At 53.1% G+C, this 17328-nt stretch overlaps 1 protein-coding gene across 1 annotated transcript in view; it reads right to left on the reverse strand.

The window, feature by feature from the left end:
* slc38a8a (solute carrier family 38 member 8a) overlaps nucleotides 1–16237 on the reverse strand; it is a 33323-nt gene extending 17086 nt beyond the window's left edge. The window contains exons 1-5 of the mRNA XM_052028754.1: nucleotides 16169–16237; nucleotides 12205–12424; nucleotides 10392–10548; nucleotides 6857–6955; nucleotides 3415–3472 (exon numbers count right to left, since the gene is read on the reverse strand). Of these exons, the coding sequence (XP_051884714.1) occupies nucleotides 3415–3472; nucleotides 6857–6955; nucleotides 10392–10548; nucleotides 12205–12424; nucleotides 16169–16237 (603 nt within the window). The remainder of the gene's footprint in view (nucleotides 1–3414; nucleotides 3473–6856; nucleotides 6956–10391; nucleotides 10549–12204; nucleotides 12425–16168) is intronic.
* Between the last annotated feature and the right edge of the window lie 1091 nt (nucleotides 16238–17328).

A 17328-nucleotide genomic window follows, 5' to 3' on the forward strand; every position in this document is an offset into this window, starting at 1 on the left:
GACAAGATTTACCAGGATGCTGTCTGGATTGGAGAGCATGTCTTATAGGTTGACCGAGCTAGGGCTTTTCTCTTTGGAGAAAAGGAGGATGAGAGGTGACGATAGAGGTGTACAAGATGATAAGAGGCATAGATCGAGTGGACAGTCAGAGACCTTTTCCCAGTGCGACAATGGCTAACACGAGGGGGCATAATTTTAAGGTGATTGGAGGAAGGTATAAGGGGGATGTCAGGGTTAGGTTTTTTACACAGAGAGTGGTGGGTGTGTGGAACGCACTGCAGAGGTTCTGGCGACATATACATGAGGGATATTTAAGAGATTCTTAGATAGCCACATGAATGTTAGAGAAATGGGGGGCTATGTAGGAGGGAAGGGTTAGATAGATCTTAGAGCAGGATAAAATGTTGGCACAACATTGTGGGCTGAAGGGCCTGTACTCTGCTGTAATACGTTATAATTTTGTTTTAGTTCCCGTGAGAGGCCATTTGCTGAAATGTTCACTCGATCTCCTTTTCCCCAGATGCTGCCTGGCCCATGGAGTGTTTCAGTCAGGTCTGAGTGATGGTCCTGGAGCTTGTTAACGTTTCCCAGCTCGTTTACTGTTCACAGAGGGTGACGTCTGGTTTCAGCTTCCTGCCTCTCTCAGTGCTACCCAGCTTGGGTAACATGCATGATCCTTGCACTAGAATTGCATGCTCATTCGGAGCATGTGTCGAAATCGCAAACCAGACTATGTGCCAATATAAAGTGGGATCTCGTTCAGCCGAGGAATGACAAATTGGGGCTTAATTCAGGTAAGTGCGAGGTGTTGCATTTTGGAAAGACAAATCAGGGTAGGACTTTTATCAGGCTCTGGAGAGTGTTTGTGGAACAGAGGGACCCAGGAGTACAAGTACATGGTTCCCCGAAGGTGGCTTCGCAAGTAGACAGGGTGGTGAAGAAGGTATTCGGCACACTGGCCTTCACCAGTCAGGGCACTGAGTACAGAACTTGGGATGTTATGTTGCAGTTGTACAGGCCACACTTGGAATATTGTGTTCAGTTCTGGTCACCCTGCTATAGGAAAGATGCTATTAAGCCGGAAAGAGTGCAGAGGAGATTTACGAGAATGTTGCCAGGACTCGAGGGACTGAGTTATGGAGAGAGGTTGATCAGGTTGGGACTTTATTCCTTGGAGTGTAGGAGACTGAGGGGTGACCTTACAGAGGTGTATAAAATCATGAGGGGCATAGATAGGGTGAATGCACGCGGTCTTTTTCCCAGGGTTGGGGAATCAAGAACTGGAGGGCACAGGTTTAAGGTGAATGGAGAGAGATTTATAGGGACCTGAGGGGCAACTTTTTCACCTAGAGGGTAGTCAGTACACAGAATGAGCTGCCAGAGGAAGTGGTTGAGGCAGGTACATTAATATTTGGAAGGTACTTGGACAGGAACTTGGATAGGAAAGGTTTAGAGGGAAGTGGGCCAAACACAGGCAGATGGGACTAGCTTGGTTGGTCAGCATGGGCCGGTTGGGCTGAAGGGCCTGTTTCCCTGTGGTATGGCTCTATGACTGTGTAGACCGGTTTCCCCCTCACTGTAGGGGACCCTGACCTCCCGACAGCGCCTTATGTTGCAGACAGTGCCAGAGCCCAGCAGTAGAAGGGAAGCTGACCACTGTGCCACCATCGCTGGTGGTCACCATGCTGTACCCGACAGACAATGCGGGACGCTGGCTGTGCAGGGCTCAGCACTGGGGAGGGAGCAGATCCCGTCCGGGGGCTCCGTGAGACCCAGTGAGGAAGGTCGAGAGTTGCGGGTGGGTCAGTAAGCCCCTCCCGCCGCCACCCGAGGGGGCTGCAGGATGAGCCCACGGGGTGAGACGGGGCAGTACAGGTTAGGGTGGGGGAAGGAGGTGGGGGGAGAGACTAATACTGGGAACGGGAGGCTGGGGAAACCCAGAGAGCTGACTCAGCCAGCCGAGGTGGGTGAGACGGCCACCAGTTCCCCCCAGACACCACAGGCACAGCCATGTAGTCCCAGGGTCATACAGCACGCAGACAGGCCCGTCGACCCAACTCATCCCTGCCGAACCAGGCACCTGCCTGAGCCGGTCCCATTGGCCCATATAGAACATTGAACTATTGAACATTACAGCACAGTACAGGCCCTTCGGCCCACAATATTCTGTCAACATTTTATCCTGCTCTAAGATCTATCTAACCCTTCCCTCCCACATAGCCCCCCATCTCTCTATCATTCATGTGTCTATCTAAGAGTCTCTTAAATGTCCCTAATGTATCTGCCCCCACAACCTCTGCCGGCAGTGTGTTCCACGCACCCACCACTCTCTGTGTAAAAAACTTACCCCTGACATCCCCCCTTATAGCTTCCTCCAATCACCTTAAAATTATGTCCCCTTGTGTTAGCCATTGTCGCCCTGGGAAAAAGTCTCTGACTGTCCACTTGATCTGCGCCTCTTATCATCTTGTACACCTCTATCAAGTCACCTCTCATTCTCCTTCTCTCCAAAGAGAAAAACCCTAGCTCACTCAACCAATCCTCATAAGGTATGCTCTCCAATATAGGCAACATCCTGGCAAATCTCCTCTGCACCCTCTCTAAATCTTCCACATCCTTCCGAAAATGAGGCGACCAGAACTGAACACAATACTCCAAGTGTGGTCTGACCAGAGTTCTACAGAGCTGCAACATCACCTCGCTGCTCTTGAACTCAATACCCCGACTAATGAAGGCCAATGCACCATACACCTTCTTAACAACCCTATCGACCTGGTGGCAACCTTGAAGGACCTATGGACGTGGACCCCAAGATCCCTCTGTTCCTCCACACTGCTAAGAGTCCTGCCATTAACCTTGTATTCTGCCTTCAAATTCGATAACCCAAAGTGTTTCACTTCACACTCTTCTGGGTTGAACTCCATCTGCCACTTCTCAGCCCAGCTCTGTATCCTATCAATATCCTGTTGTAATCTACAGCAACCTTCTGCATTGTCCACAACACCACCAACCTTTGTATCATCAGCAAACTTCCGAACCCACCCTTCCACATCCTCATCCAAGTCACTTATAAAAATCACAAAGAGCAGGAGTCCCAGAACAGATCCCTGCGGAACACATCTGATCACGGACCTCCAGGCAGAGTACGCCCCATCTACTGCCACCCTCTGTCTTCTATGAGTGAGCCAATTCTGAATCCACACAGCCAAGTTTCCCTGGATCCCATGCCTCCTGAATTTCTGAATCAGCCTTCCATGAGGAACCTTATCAAACTCTTTACTGAAATCCATGTACACCACATCCACTGCTCTACATCATCGTGCTTATCCCTCTAAACTTCCCCTATCTACGCACCTGTCTAAATGCCCTTTAATCACTGTAGTCGTACCTGCCTCCACTGCTCCTCCATCTTACCTGGAATCCGAAGCAGATGGTGGGAACCACGGTGAACATGGCCGTCCATGAGGTGACACTGCGGGAGAGAAAGGGGGAGGTGCTTAAACCGGGAGGTCAGGCTGGGACCCAGAGATTGTGATCTTACATTCCCCCTGCTCAACCCCCGAAGTGACGGCTGTTCCCAGCGGGCAGAGACAGACCGGTGGGCCACTGTTGGACCAATCAGTGGCACCGATGGGTGATCCTGGCCTCCCCGTCACCGATGGCCGGGGATGTGGATTTGGGGCACCTCTGAGCCGGGGAGTGTTGTCGTCGGCAGAGGGCTTGCCATGGCGCTGCAGCCTTGCTTCAGTCTCACCTGTGTCAGGGATCTTCAACTCCTCGAGCTGGGCACGACAGGCAGACTTACCAACCAGCGCAGTGCTGAGGGTGCTCTGCAGTGCACTGATTGAGCTGTTGGACTCTGAACTTTCAAACATCCCGAGACACCGTGAAGAAGGGGGCAGTCGTCCCTGGTGCTCTGGCCGAAACCTCTTCCCCAAACAACATTATAAGATCTCTTTATTAGTCACGTATATCAAAACACACAGTGAGATGCATCTTTTTGCGTAGTGTTCTGGGGGGCAGCCCGCAAGTGTCGCCACGCTTCCGGCGCCAACATAGCATTCCTAACCCGTACGTCTTTGGAATGTGGGAGGAAACCGGAGCACCCGGAGGAAACCCACGCAGACACGGGGAGAACGTACAAACTCCTTTCAGGCAGTGGCTGGATTTGAACCCGGGTTGCTGGCGCTGTAAAGCGTTACGCTAACCACTACACTATTACTGAAATAGATTCCATGGCTTTATCACTTGTTGTGGGCTCTTGTGTTAAAATAAATGTACGGGTTAGGAAGTTGTGGGCGTGCTATGTTGGCGTCGGAAACGTGGCGACACTTGCGGGCTGCCCCCAGAACACTCTACGCGAAAGATGCATCTCACTGTGTGTTTCGATGTACATGTGACTAACAAAGAGATCATAAAGGTAAAGATATCATAATTTTTAATGTAAAGTCTTCACACAAAGAACAGTTGGCATCTGGAATGAGCTGCCAGAGGAGGTGGTAGAGGCAGGAACAGTAACAGCATTTAGGAAGTATCTGGACTGGGATTTGAATGAGCAGGGCACAGAGGGATTAGTATAGGTGGGGATGATGGGCTGAAGGGCCTGTTTCTATGCTGTACAACTCTTTACTCTGTGACACATTGATCTGAACCATTACTGGTACTATTCGCTCACACCTTTTAACAGTACTGGAGGCCCAAAACGGGTGTTAGTTAAGCGGCCAGGCACATCTCTCCTGCAGTCAGAGGCCAGGTGCTGCACCACTCTGCCACACACATCCAATGACCCAAACTGGGATCCCAGTCACCACACCCCAGCTTCACCTCAAACCTAAATGGTCAGAAGACCTCCCGCAAAAATCAGAAAAGTTTCCACGTTCACCATGGTTAGAAAAGCACTGGAGTGAAGGGTGATCCTTACGGCAGGGGGATGTCGGTGGGATCCCAGTGCCCTTTATGAATGGCTGGACATTTGGGAGTCCCGTACAGCTGCCAAACGCCCCGTCCACGTGTGAATGCACAGGTCATGTTTCTCAAACACAGAAGGTGTCCACTGCTGGACCTCTGCAATGCACGTTCAGATGCGGTCCCTCTCAGCCGCTGAGGATCTGAGGCAGGGAATCTGAGGGCGCCTTTTACTGTGAGGCCGGTGCAGGCACTTGACCTTGTTTGCTAGGTGAACCTCAAGTACCTCGTCCTCGCCCATTGGTCCTTCTTTCCATCCAGCCCTGCTCCAGATCTGACTGAGCGTGCGTGACCGGGTCTGTCTCAATGCTGCTCGGAGCAGTAACGCAACCAATGGAAGTGTATCAGTTGATGAGGTGAGGGGGAGGTGGTCAGGATCTGTTTCTCATGGTAAGGGTTTCAAAAACGAGAGGGCGTAGGTTTAAGGTGAGAAGTTGGAGATTTAAAGGGGATCCGAGGGGTGAGTTTTCCACACAGAGAGGGGTTGATATCTGGGACGCGCTGCCAGCGGAGTGGGAATCAGATACAATCTCTGCGTTCAAGAGGCATTTAGACAGACTCGTAAACAGGCAGGGTGTAGAAGGACATGGTCCTAATGTGGGCAAATGGGATTAGTCTAGATGGGCAAAAAGGTCGGCATGGACGTGTTGGGCCGAAGGGCCTGTTTCTGTGCTGTACAACTCCGTAAGAATGTCTGATGCAAACAAGTATGGGTTAATTGTTGTGAGACCAAGGATCGAATGATCACAGACATAGGGTATGGTGCAGATGTTGGAAAGCAGGAACACAAGAATATAGGAGCAGGAGTAGGCCACTCGGCCCCTCAATCCCGCCCCACCATTCAATATGGTCATGGCTGATCTATGCCGGCCTCAGCTTCTCTTCTGTGCCAGTTCCCCAGAGCCTTCGATTCCAGAAGTTTATCTATCTCCTCCTCAAGTTCCTCCAGTGATCCAACCTTCACAACTCTCCAGCATGGAAAATTCCAGAGGTTCCTTGAATTCCAAAGGTTTAGAACACAGAACATATAACACTACAGCACAGTGCAGGCCCTTCGGCCCACAATGTTGTGCCGACATTTTATCCTGCTCTAAGATCTATCTAACCCTTCCCTCCCACATAGCCCCCCATTTCTCTAACATTCATGTGGCTATCTAAGAATCCCTTAAATGTCCCTTATGTATATGCCGCCAGAACCTCTGCAGTGCGTTCCACCCACCCACCACTCTCTGTGTAAAAAACTTACCCCTGACATCCCCTTATACCTTCCTCCAATCACCTTAAAATTATGCCCCCTCGTGTTAGCGATTGTCGCCCTGGGAAAAAGTCTCTGACTGTCCACTCGATCTGTGCCTCCTATCATCTTGTACACCTCTATCAAGTCACCTCTCATCCTCCTCCTCTCCAAAGAGAAAAGCCCTCGCTCGCTGAACCTATCCTCATAAGACATGCTCTCCAGTTTCTTCAATGGTCACCCCTAATCTTGGAACAAGATCCCTTCGTTCAAGCCTGTGGAAACTCAAGGGAGTGCCCCACAGTGACACACACCCAAACCGTGGCTTTCATCCTGGGGACTGTAGTGATAGACACAGCCTGTCCCCTGTCACCAGGATGAAAGCCAAGAGGAAGTAAATCCAACATATTTGAAGAACAGTTCAAAATGATCACCAGATTCAGTCATTTCATCCACACTGACAAAACCATCGACAGTAAATGAGTCTGCTCCAGAATATTTAAAGGTGTGAACAGAGAGCCCGGTCTGTTGGCAATGTGGGCATTTGAGACCACGGACAGGGAGACGCTTCTTCAGTGATGACAAGTCTGTGAACCTTGCCCCCGCCCTGCGTAAGGGGAGCCCCTCCTTCCTCATCAGCCGGTACCGTGATCTCACCTGGAGGCGGGATGTTCCGGGATGGAGTCCGAATTCTTCAGGTAGAATTTGACGACAACCAGGATTGTCAGGTAGGTGGCTGCACAGGTGCCCAGGATGCTGAGGGAGGGAAGACAAAGGTGAGGATCAGCTGAAACAGGCCCAGCTCGATCCTGAGGTCGGCAAGTACCGGATCAGGGCTCGGTCCGCTCACTACCCAGGGCTGACCCAGGCTGGCATCAGGATGTCTGCCCACAGATCCCACAGACACACTCACACACACACACACACACACACACACACATACACACACAGTCACACAAACACACTCGCGCACACACACACACACACACACACACACACACAAAGACACACAGACATGCAGACACACACACACACAGATACACACACACTCTCACACAAACACACCTACACACAGACTCACAGACACACAGAGACAGACAGACACACACACACTTACACACACACCCACACACACTCACACACACTGACACGCAGACACACACAAACACACTTACAATCTCACACATACACACACAGACACACACAAACTCACACACCTACACACACAGACACACACACACATGCATGCATGCACACACAGATACACATACACACATATACACACACAGATCCCATGCAGACTCAAACACATACACACACATTCAACATTGGCATAAATGTCAGTGGTGGGGAAAATTCTAGAATCTATTTTATAGACAATTGTTGAAATGTAGGAGGTGCTGCCAGAGGAGGTGGAGGAAACTATGTTTGAGAAGTATTTAGACAGACACAGGCAGGGTACAGAAGGATACGGACAATGCAGGCAGATGGGATTAGGGTAGATGGGCAAAAAGGGTTGGCATGGACATGGTGGGCCGAAGGGCCTGTTTCTGTGCCCTAGCTCTCTCTGACTCTAAGCTGTTACAGCGAGCAAGACAGGTGACATATTAAACTAACGAGAAAGTTCAACAAAGGCTTCAAAAGCCTCGATGCGGAATGTAAATGGTAGTGATGACCTACACTTGAAGTGGTTCCTTACAGCCCGAGAGAGGAGCGAGGGGAGAGGGGAGAGGGGAGAGGGGAGAGGGGAGAGGGGAGGGGAGAGGGGGGAGTGGAGAGGGGAGAGGGGAGAGGGGAGAGTGGAGAGGGGAGAAGGGAGAGGGGAGAAGGGAGAGGGGAGAAGGGAGAGGGGAGAAGGGAGAGGGGAGAAGGGAGAGGGGAGAAGGGGAGGGGAGAGGGGAGAGGGGGGAGTGGAGAGGGGAGAGGGGAGAGGGGGGAGTGGAGAGGGGGGAGTGGAGAGGGGAGGGGAGAGGGGAGAGGGGAGAGGGGAGGGAGAGAGGGGAGGGGAGGGGGGAGAGGGGAGAGGGGAGGGGAGAGGGGAGGAGAGGGGGGAGAGGGGAGAGGGGAGGGGAGAGGGGAGGGGAGGGGGAGAGGGGAGGGAGAGAGGGGAGGGGAGGGGGGAGAGGGGAGAGGGGGGAGTGGAGAGGGGAGGGGAGGGGGAGAGGGGAGGGAGAGAGGGGAGGGGAGGGGGGAGAGGGGAGAGGGGGGAGTGGAGAGGGGAGAGGGGAGGGGAGAGGGGAGAGGGGAGGGAGAGAGGGGAGGGGAGGGGGGAGGGGAGAGGGGAGAGGGGAGAGGGGAGAGGGGAGAGGGGAGAGGGGAGAGGGGAGGGAGAGAGGGGAGAGGGGAGAGGGGGGAGGGGAGAGGGGAGAGGGGAGGGAGAGTGGGGAGAGGGGAGAGGGGGGAGTGGAGAGGGGAGGGAGAGAGGGGAGGGGAGGGGGAGAGGGGAGAGGGGGGAGTGGAGAGGGGAGAGGGGAGAGGGGGAGGGGAGAGGGGAGGGAGAGAGGGGAGGGGACAGGGGAGAGGGGGAGGGGAGACAGAAGGGGAGAGGGGAGAGGGAGGGGGAGGAGGAGGAGACAGAAGGGGAGAGGGAGGGCGAGGGGAGATACGAAGGGAAAGGGGGAGAAGGGGAGGAGGGAGAGGGTAGAGGGGGAGGGAGAGGGGAGAGGGGAGAGGGACGGGGAGGGGAGGGGAGGGGAGAGAGGAGGGGGAGAGATGAGAAACACGACGATGCTGGAGGAACTCAGCAGGCCGGGCAGCATCTGTGGAGAAAAGCAGGCGGTCAACGTTGCGGGTCAGGACCCTTCTTCAGGGCTGGAGATAGGAAAAGAGAAAGCCTGGAAACCTTGCAGCCTAACAGCATGGTCATTGAATTCTCTCACTTTAAGTAATCCTCCCCCCCCACCGACCCCCCCCCCCCCCACGCCTCTCAGCTTCTTCCCTTTCCGAGCCTCTCTCTTTTTTCTATCTCCCTTTTTCCCTCTCTCTCCTTACCTGTGACCCATCCCCCGGTGGATCTGCTCCCCCCTCCTCCCCCGCACCTGCCCATCACTGTCTCTTACCTGCATCTACCTGTCACCACCCTGTGCCCACCCCACCTCCCCTCTTCTGTCCACCTATCACTGCTCTGCTTTGCTCTCCTGTATATATTGGGCTTCCCCTTTTCCTATCTTCAGTCCTGAAGAAGGATCCTGACCCGAAACGTTGACCGCCTGCTTTTCTCCACGGATGCTGCCCGGCCTGCTGATTTCCTCCAGCGTCGTCGTGTTTTTTCATCCAGATTCCTGCATCTGCAGTCCTTTACTTCTCCAGTGATGAGGAGAGGCTGGGTCCCTTCTCCCTGGAGTGGAGGGGGTTAAGAGGGGACATGACTGAGGTATATAAACTGATGAGGGGTATAGATAGGGTCGACTGTAGGAAACTTTTCCCCATATCAGGGGTAGATAAATCTAGAGGACACAAATTTAGGATGAGGGGGGAGAGATTTAAAGGGGGTCTGAGGGGGATCTTTCGCACCCAGAGAGCGGTGAGTACCTGGGACACACTGCCGGACAGAGCAGTGGAAGTGACAGCATTGAAGAAGGATCTGGATCAGCACTGGAACCGCCCCAGGTACAGGAGGTTACAGGCCCAGTGCCGGAAAATGGGATCAGTTGCAGATGTGTTTTCACTGGCCGGTATGGACATGGTGGGCTGAATGGCCTGTCTCCCTGCTGTGTGACTTCATGACCTGATGGCACATGTGATTGGCAGTTATATATTGGCCTGAATTGATATTGTTACTGGACAAAGCAGAGAGCCTGAATAAAAAGGTCATTTTTAGGTCGCCAGACTGAAACTTGTAGCTCATTGCAAAGCTGTGAGTCGGGGATCTGTTGCTTAGGATTAATATCAAAGACCTCAAAGTGGGCACCAAGTGCATCACATCCAAGTTAGTTGGTGATGCTGGGGCGGGAGGGAAGTATGTTCACAGATAGACTGAGAAGGGCCTGGGTGAGTCTGCAAGATGGTGAATGTTGGGTTCAGTGTGTTGGCAGATGCCAGGCTTGTTGCCTGGGCAGTGAGAGCACCATCACCACCCCACATACCTTGTCTCTGGGACCTACACTGGGGCCACAGTTCCCCGTGTCAGTGAGGAGTCTGCGGACCACCCAGCACTGTGCGCCCCTCCCTCGGGGGTGGCAGGTGCCTGTACCTGATGTACTTCTGGAAGCCAAGCTCCTCGGGGACCGACAGCGGCAGGATGATGAGCAGGGAGACGGCGGTCAGCCCCAGGCGACGGTCCGTGTACCACGACGGTGCGGATCCCGCAACGCCAGGAGAGGTGGCGTTGTTGGCCATCGAGTCACACACTGTAACGCAGAGAATGGGTCAGGTGGGCAAACCTGTCTCACGGTGGGTATCACAGTATTGAGCACACTGGGCACCAATCACAGGGCACCACTCACTGGGCACCAATCACAGGGAACTAATCACAGGGGGCCAATCACAGGGAACCAATCACAGGGAACTAATCACAGGGGGCCAATCACAGCCGTTGGGCACAGGACCTGCTCTGGGGTGTGTGGAGGGGGTTGAGGTTGGTCTGAGATCGGTGACACCATGAAAGGATTTATTAGATCGCAGAACTAGCGCTGTTTGGATTTGTTTGCTCGTAGCTGTGGGATAGGACAACATTCCCTGGTGGGCCAGGGAACAACGAAGGCCAAGCCAAGGACAGGGGAGCCCCTCCCTGGAGGAGAGGAGGAGGAATGGGCAGTCTGATAATGTCTGGCTCTCTCTGCACTCAGGCATCCAGAGTTCTCTGTGAACTCCCGGCTGCCCTGCATGTGACGTGAGCTCTCTGATCAATGGCCCAGGACCTGGGTAACACAGCTGTCGCCCTGTCATACACTCCGGGGTGCATTCCAGAAGCTCTTTGACCACAGAGGGTGGCAGGAGACCAACAGATGCTGGAGGTAACTGGAGAGTCCCACAGAGCGAGGGTGGGTTTGTTGGAGAGTTAGTGTCAGAGTTGGTCACTGACTGACGCGGTGATTGACTGACACAGTCACTGACTGACACAGTTACTGACACAATGACCGACTGCCACAGCTACAGACACAGTTACCAACTGACACAGTTACTGACTGACACAGTTACTGACTGACACAGTTACTAATAGTTACCGAATGCAGTTACTGACACAGTCACTGACTGACACAGTGACCGGCTGCCACAGCTACAGACACAGTTACCAACTGACACAGTTACTGACTGACACAGTTACTGACTGACACAGTCACCGACTGACACAGTTACTGACTGACACGGTCACTGACAGACACAGTCACTGACAGACACAGTTACTGACTGACACAGTCACTGACTGACACAGTTACTGACACAGTGACCAACTGTCACAGCTACAGACACAGCTACCAACTAACACAGTTACCGACTGACACAGTTACTGACTGATACAGTTACTAATAGTTACCAACTGTAGTTACTGACAGACACAGTGACCGAGTGACACAGTCACCGACTGCCACAGTTACTGGCTGACACAGTTACCAAGTGACACAGTCACTGACTGACACAGTTATTGACTGCCACAGTTACTGACTGACACAGTTACTGAGTGACACAGTTACCAACTGACACAGTTACAGACACAGTCACTGACCGACACAGTTACTGACAGGCACAGTTACCGATTGACACAGTCACTGACAGACACAGTTGCTGACTGACACAGTCATTGACTGACGCAGTTACTGACTGACACAGTTACAGACACAGTCACTGACTGACACGGTCACTGACTGACACAGTTACTGACTGCCACAGTTACTGACAGACACAGTTACTGACAGACATAGTTACCGACTGACACAGTTACTGACTGACAAGGTTACTGAGTGACACAGTTACTGACTGACACAGTTACTGACTGACAGTTACCGGCTGACACAGTTACTGACAGGCACAGTCACTGACTGACGTGGCTCCCGGCTCACCCTTACGTTTACTGAGCTGGTCTTCCACCACAACAAGGAACGCGATGGAAATCATGAAGACATTGAAGACGAAACAGATTTCGCAGAGCCTCCCGACTGTGGGGCCACAGATGGCCTTCACCACTCCCTGATAGGTCGAGCACTGGCTGATCGATGAGCAGTAGCCAAGAATCACCAGCCCACTGATCAGGAAGGCGAGGGAGACCTGAAGACAGAAGCACAGCGGTTAACACAGCCAGAGCAGCAGGGTTCCCTGTACCGTCCGCAGCAGAACATCGACGTTGTGTCAGAGCTGTGGGCAGTTCTGGTCACCACACCATAGGATGGAGGCGCTGAGGGGGTTCACCAGGATGCTGCGTAACCTTCACCCGCTCCACATCCCACCCACTGCAGACCCACAGCTCTCAGCTTCGCAATCACTGCATGAGGGACAGCTCAGCCCACCACAGGTTGGCACAGCGGGCAGAGCCACCACCTCGCAGCGCCGGAGACCCGGGTTCGATCCCGACCTCGGGCGCTGTCTGTGTGCAGACTTTGCACGTTCTCCTCAATATCGAATGGGTTTCCCCCGGGGGGGGGGGGGGGGGAGGTGGGGGGTCTCCGGTTCCCTCCCACATCCCAATGAAGTGCGGGGTCCGGTGGGTTAATTGGCCGCTGTAAGTTGTTCCCTTGTTTTTTAGGCGAGGGGCAGAATCTCGTCGGGGGGAGATCTGACTGGAATGTGGGGAGTTCAGTGTGGGATTGGTGTAAACGGGTGGCTGTTGGTCAGTATGGACAGTGGGCCTAAGGGCCTGTTTCCGTGCCGTGTCTCCCTGCGACACAGAGGGAGGACATTCGGCCCATACCGTCTGTGCCTGCTGTCAGCACTCCCCAGTGTAACCTCACCACCCAGCACTGGGTCCTGCAGGTCACAGCTCTTAAAGCACACATCCAAGACCTGTTTAAATGTGATGAGGGGGTTTCTGCCTCTCCCACCCTTACAGGCAGACCCCACCCAGTAAAAACATGTATCTCCACCTCCCCTCCAACCCTCATGTATCCCTGCCCCACTTGTCTGCGAAGGATTTGGTTTATTATTGTCACTTGTACCGAGGTACAGTGAAAAACTTGTCTTGCATACCGATCGTACAGGTTACACAGTGCAGTTACATTGAGTTAGTACAGAGTGCATTGATGTAGTACAGGTAAAAACAGTAACAGTACAAAGTGTCACAGCTACAGAGAAAGTGCAGTGCAATAAGGTGCAAGGTCACAACAAGGTAGATCGTGAGGTCAGAGTCCGTCTCATCGTATAAGGGAACCGTTCAATAGTCTTATCACCGTGGGATAGATGCTGTCCTTGAGCCTAGTGGTCCGTGCCCTCAGGCTCCTGTATCTTCTACCCGATGGAAGAGGAGAGAAGAGAGAATGACCCGGGTGGGTGGGGTCTTTGTCTATACCTCTCTGCCTTGTGACTACAAGAGGCATGAGAGAGGAGCTGGTCAAAGTTGATTGGAAGGGGACCCCAGCAGGGATAACGGTAGAGCAGCAACGGCAGGAGTTTCCAGGAGTATTGGTATTGGTTTATTAATGTCACTTGTACCGAGGTACAGTGAAAAACTTGTCTTACAAACCGATTGTACGGGTCAATTCATTACACAGTGCAGTTACATTGAGTTAGTACAGAGTGCATTGATGTAGTACAGGGTAAAAACAATAACAGTACAGAGTAAAGTGTCACAGCTATAGGGAAAGTGCAGTGCAATAAGGTGCAAGGTCACAACAAGGTAGATCGTGAGGTCAGAGTCCATCTCGTCGTATAAGGGTATCATAGTTCCTCCCTGTCTGCTCTGTCCAGGCCTCTGGTAATGTGACAGAGTTAGAGTTGAACATCAAAAAGAAAGTGCAGATACCGGAAATCTGAAATAAAAACAGCAAATGCTGGAAACACTCAGCAGGTCGGGCAGCGTCTGCGGAGAGAGAAGCAGTTCAACTTTCAGGTGCAGGACCTTTTGCCAGAATTACATCCCTGTCAATTACATCTCCCCTCAGCCTCCCCTGCTCCAAGGGAACGATCCCAGACTCTCCAGTCTTTCCTTGTAACTTCCCGATCCTGGTAAGATCCTGACAAATCCCCTCTGAAATCACGTCTTGTAATCTACTGAGTCAGGTCGTGCACAGTTTTAAGCTGTCGGCAAACTTGTGTTGATTACAGTTCCAGCATAACCGCTTGAATTCTGTGCCCCATTTGATAAGTCCCATGTGCCTCATTGCCCTGTGGTGTTACCTGTCAGGATGGACACACCCTGTTCCCTCTGCTCCTCCGCACCTCTCGATACCCTCCCGTTTATTTCATAGAACCATAGAACAGTACAGCACAATACAGGCCCTTCGGCCCACAATGTTGTGCCGACCTTTAAACGTCACCTAAGACTATCTAACCCCTTCCTCCCACATATTCCTCTATTTTAAATTCCTCCATATGCTTATCTAACAATCTCTTGAACTTGACCAACGTATCAGCCTCCACCACCACCCAGGCAGCGCATTCCATGCACCAACCACTCTCTGGGTGAAAAATTTCCTTGCCTTGTTTCATCCTGCCCCAAGCTTTTCCTCACGCTTCCCTTGATTACGTTTCACCTGCCACTTTGCTGTCCAGCTGCCCGTCTACAGGAAGCCTCCACACTTACAGGAAGGATGTGGTAGCAACAGAGAGAGTGCAGAAGAGATTCCCCGGAATGGAGGGCTGTAGTTACAAGGAGAGATTGGATCGGCTGTGTTTATTCTCACTGGAGTGTCGGAGGCTGAGGGGTGACTTTATAGAGGGTTACCACATTGTGAGGGCCAGAGGTAGGGCAGACAGTCAGTCTTTTTCCCAGAGTTGGGGAGTCAAGAATAGAGGGCAACATACAAAAAGTTCTGAAGGTGAGAGGGGAGAGATTTAATGGCATTCTGACGGGTAAGTTTTTCACACTTGGTCATCTGAAACGAGCTGGCAGAGACAGTAGTAGCGGCAGGTACGATTACAATGTTTAAAGGACATTTGAACAGGTGTTGACATAGGAAAGGTGTGGAGGGACCCAGGCATAATGCAGGCAAATGGGATTAGTGTAGATGGATACACTCTGTGATTCTCCGACTCTGTAATCTCTAGCTTCCTAAAATCTACAGCTTCCCTCTGCACTGTTAACCCCATGGCCAATCTGCAAACTTCCTTATCATGGACTGATTATAAATACACATCACAGAAAGGTGTGCCGAGCTCTGTGGATTCCCACCTGTTACGTTCCTCCACAAACACCGACCAACTGTTATCCTAGAGAAACAAAGGACTGCAGATGCTGGAACCTGGATGAAAAACACGGTGACGCTGGGGGAACTCAGCAGGCCGGGCGGTGTCCGTGGAGAAAAGCAGGCGGTCAGCGTTTTGGGTCGGGAACCTTCCTCGGGACTGAAGATAGGGAAAGTGGGAAGCCCAAGATCTTAGATCTTTGAGCGGGATAAAATCTTTGGCACAACATCGCGGGCCAAAGGGCCTGTACTGTGCTGTAATGTCCTGTGATAGGTGGACAAAAGAGGGGAGGCGGGGTGGGCCCAGGGTGGTGACAGGTAGATGCAGGTAAGAGATGGTGATGGGCAGGTGCGGGGGAGGAGGGGAGAGCAGATCCTCCGGGGGGATGGGTCAAAGGTAAGGGGAGAGAGGGAAAAAAGGTAAACAGAAAGAGATAGTCTAGGAAAGGGAAGAAGAGAAGAAGCACGGTGGGGGTGGGTGGGTGTTGTGGGAAAGGGGGGTGGGGGTTACTTAGAGTGGGAGAATTCAATGTTCATGCCATTGGGCTGCAAGGTGACACACAGGTAGAGCGCAGTGGGTCTGCTCTGGGAGATGGTGCAGAGATCGGAGCTGCACATGGTGCTCCGAATGAGGCTCCCCGGAGCCCCGTGCAGCCTCCGCACGGGCTCCTCTTCGCCCAACACTTCGCCAACGTACCGCCTGCCCTTCCAATCGCTCCTCGCAGCCGCACAGCAAGATCCCACCCTCCGCCCCCATGTTATTCATCGTTTGACGAATACGTCGTAATCCGGTTCCCTCCGGCCTGTGTGAACTAACTACCGTGCCCCATGTTGTTCCCCGTCACTGAACCTGCCCGTCTCCCTGCCTGGCCTCCCTGGATCCCACCTCCCCAAGATGCACGAGGCCGGTCTGTGTACCCTGCGCGTCAGTGCGCGCTCCAGGTGCTGAGAGCTCAGTGCTCAGCCTGCGACACTCCTAGTGAGTCTGGGGAATCTGCAAGTGGCTCGTCCAGCCCCAGTCTCAGCCTCCTGTCCATTCCTGCCAACGTGTTTTGCTTCTCCTCTGGACCTTCCTCTTTGCATAATCGTCATTCATGTGGCTTCTTCTCAAATGTCTTCTGAAGTTCTGACCAAGGGTCCCAGACCTGAAATGTTGACTGTTTCTCCCTGCACAGAAACTGCCCGACCGGCCGAGTGTTCCCAGAACGTGCTGCTTGTTGATTTCTGATCTCCAGCTTCTGCGGTGTTTGGCGTTTCACCCGTTTTATTCCCTGCTGGTTCCAACATTGGCCTCATGTCACCGCACTCAGCTTCTGATGGTCAGGGGCGCTGTGACCGGCCTGCGGAATGGTTAGAAATGGGGGTGGTGCTGGGTGCAGTGTGGTGCGGGTGAGACCGAGGGGGTTCGAACTGGTGGTGGGGGCAGCGTGGTGGGGGTGAGACCGAGGGTGGGGAGAGTACAGCTGGTGTTGGGGGCCGTTACTCCAGGCGGGTAGCGGGTGACGAATGCTGCAGAGAGCAGATGTGCAATGGGTTGTGCTTCACTTCATTCCGCAGGAGGAGGCCGCTCAGCCCAGTGAGCCCATGCTGGTTAGGGGAGCTGGTGGGTGCGGTGCGGTTGGGGATACGGAGAGGGGGTGGGTAGGTGGGGTTCACTGAGGTGCACCTGCCCTCACTGAGGGGAGGTGGTCTGTGATCAGCTGGGGTTGGGAGACGTGGAGAGCGGTGGGTTACAATGGAGAGTGGGTGGGAGGAGGTGGTTGTGGGGTTAAGTGGGGGCTGCGGGGTGGTCGGCTGGGAGCAGGTGATGCAAAGATGCCTGGAAGAGGGTGTGTGGGGGGGAACATAAGGCGGTGA

Source organism: Pristis pectinata, chromosome 13 (assembly GCF_009764475.1).
Source record: "Pristis pectinata isolate sPriPec2 chromosome 13, sPriPec2.1.pri, whole genome shotgun sequence".
In the NCBI taxonomy this organism is placed as follows: domain Eukaryota; kingdom Metazoa; phylum Chordata; class Chondrichthyes; order Rhinopristiformes; family Pristidae; genus Pristis; species Pristis pectinata.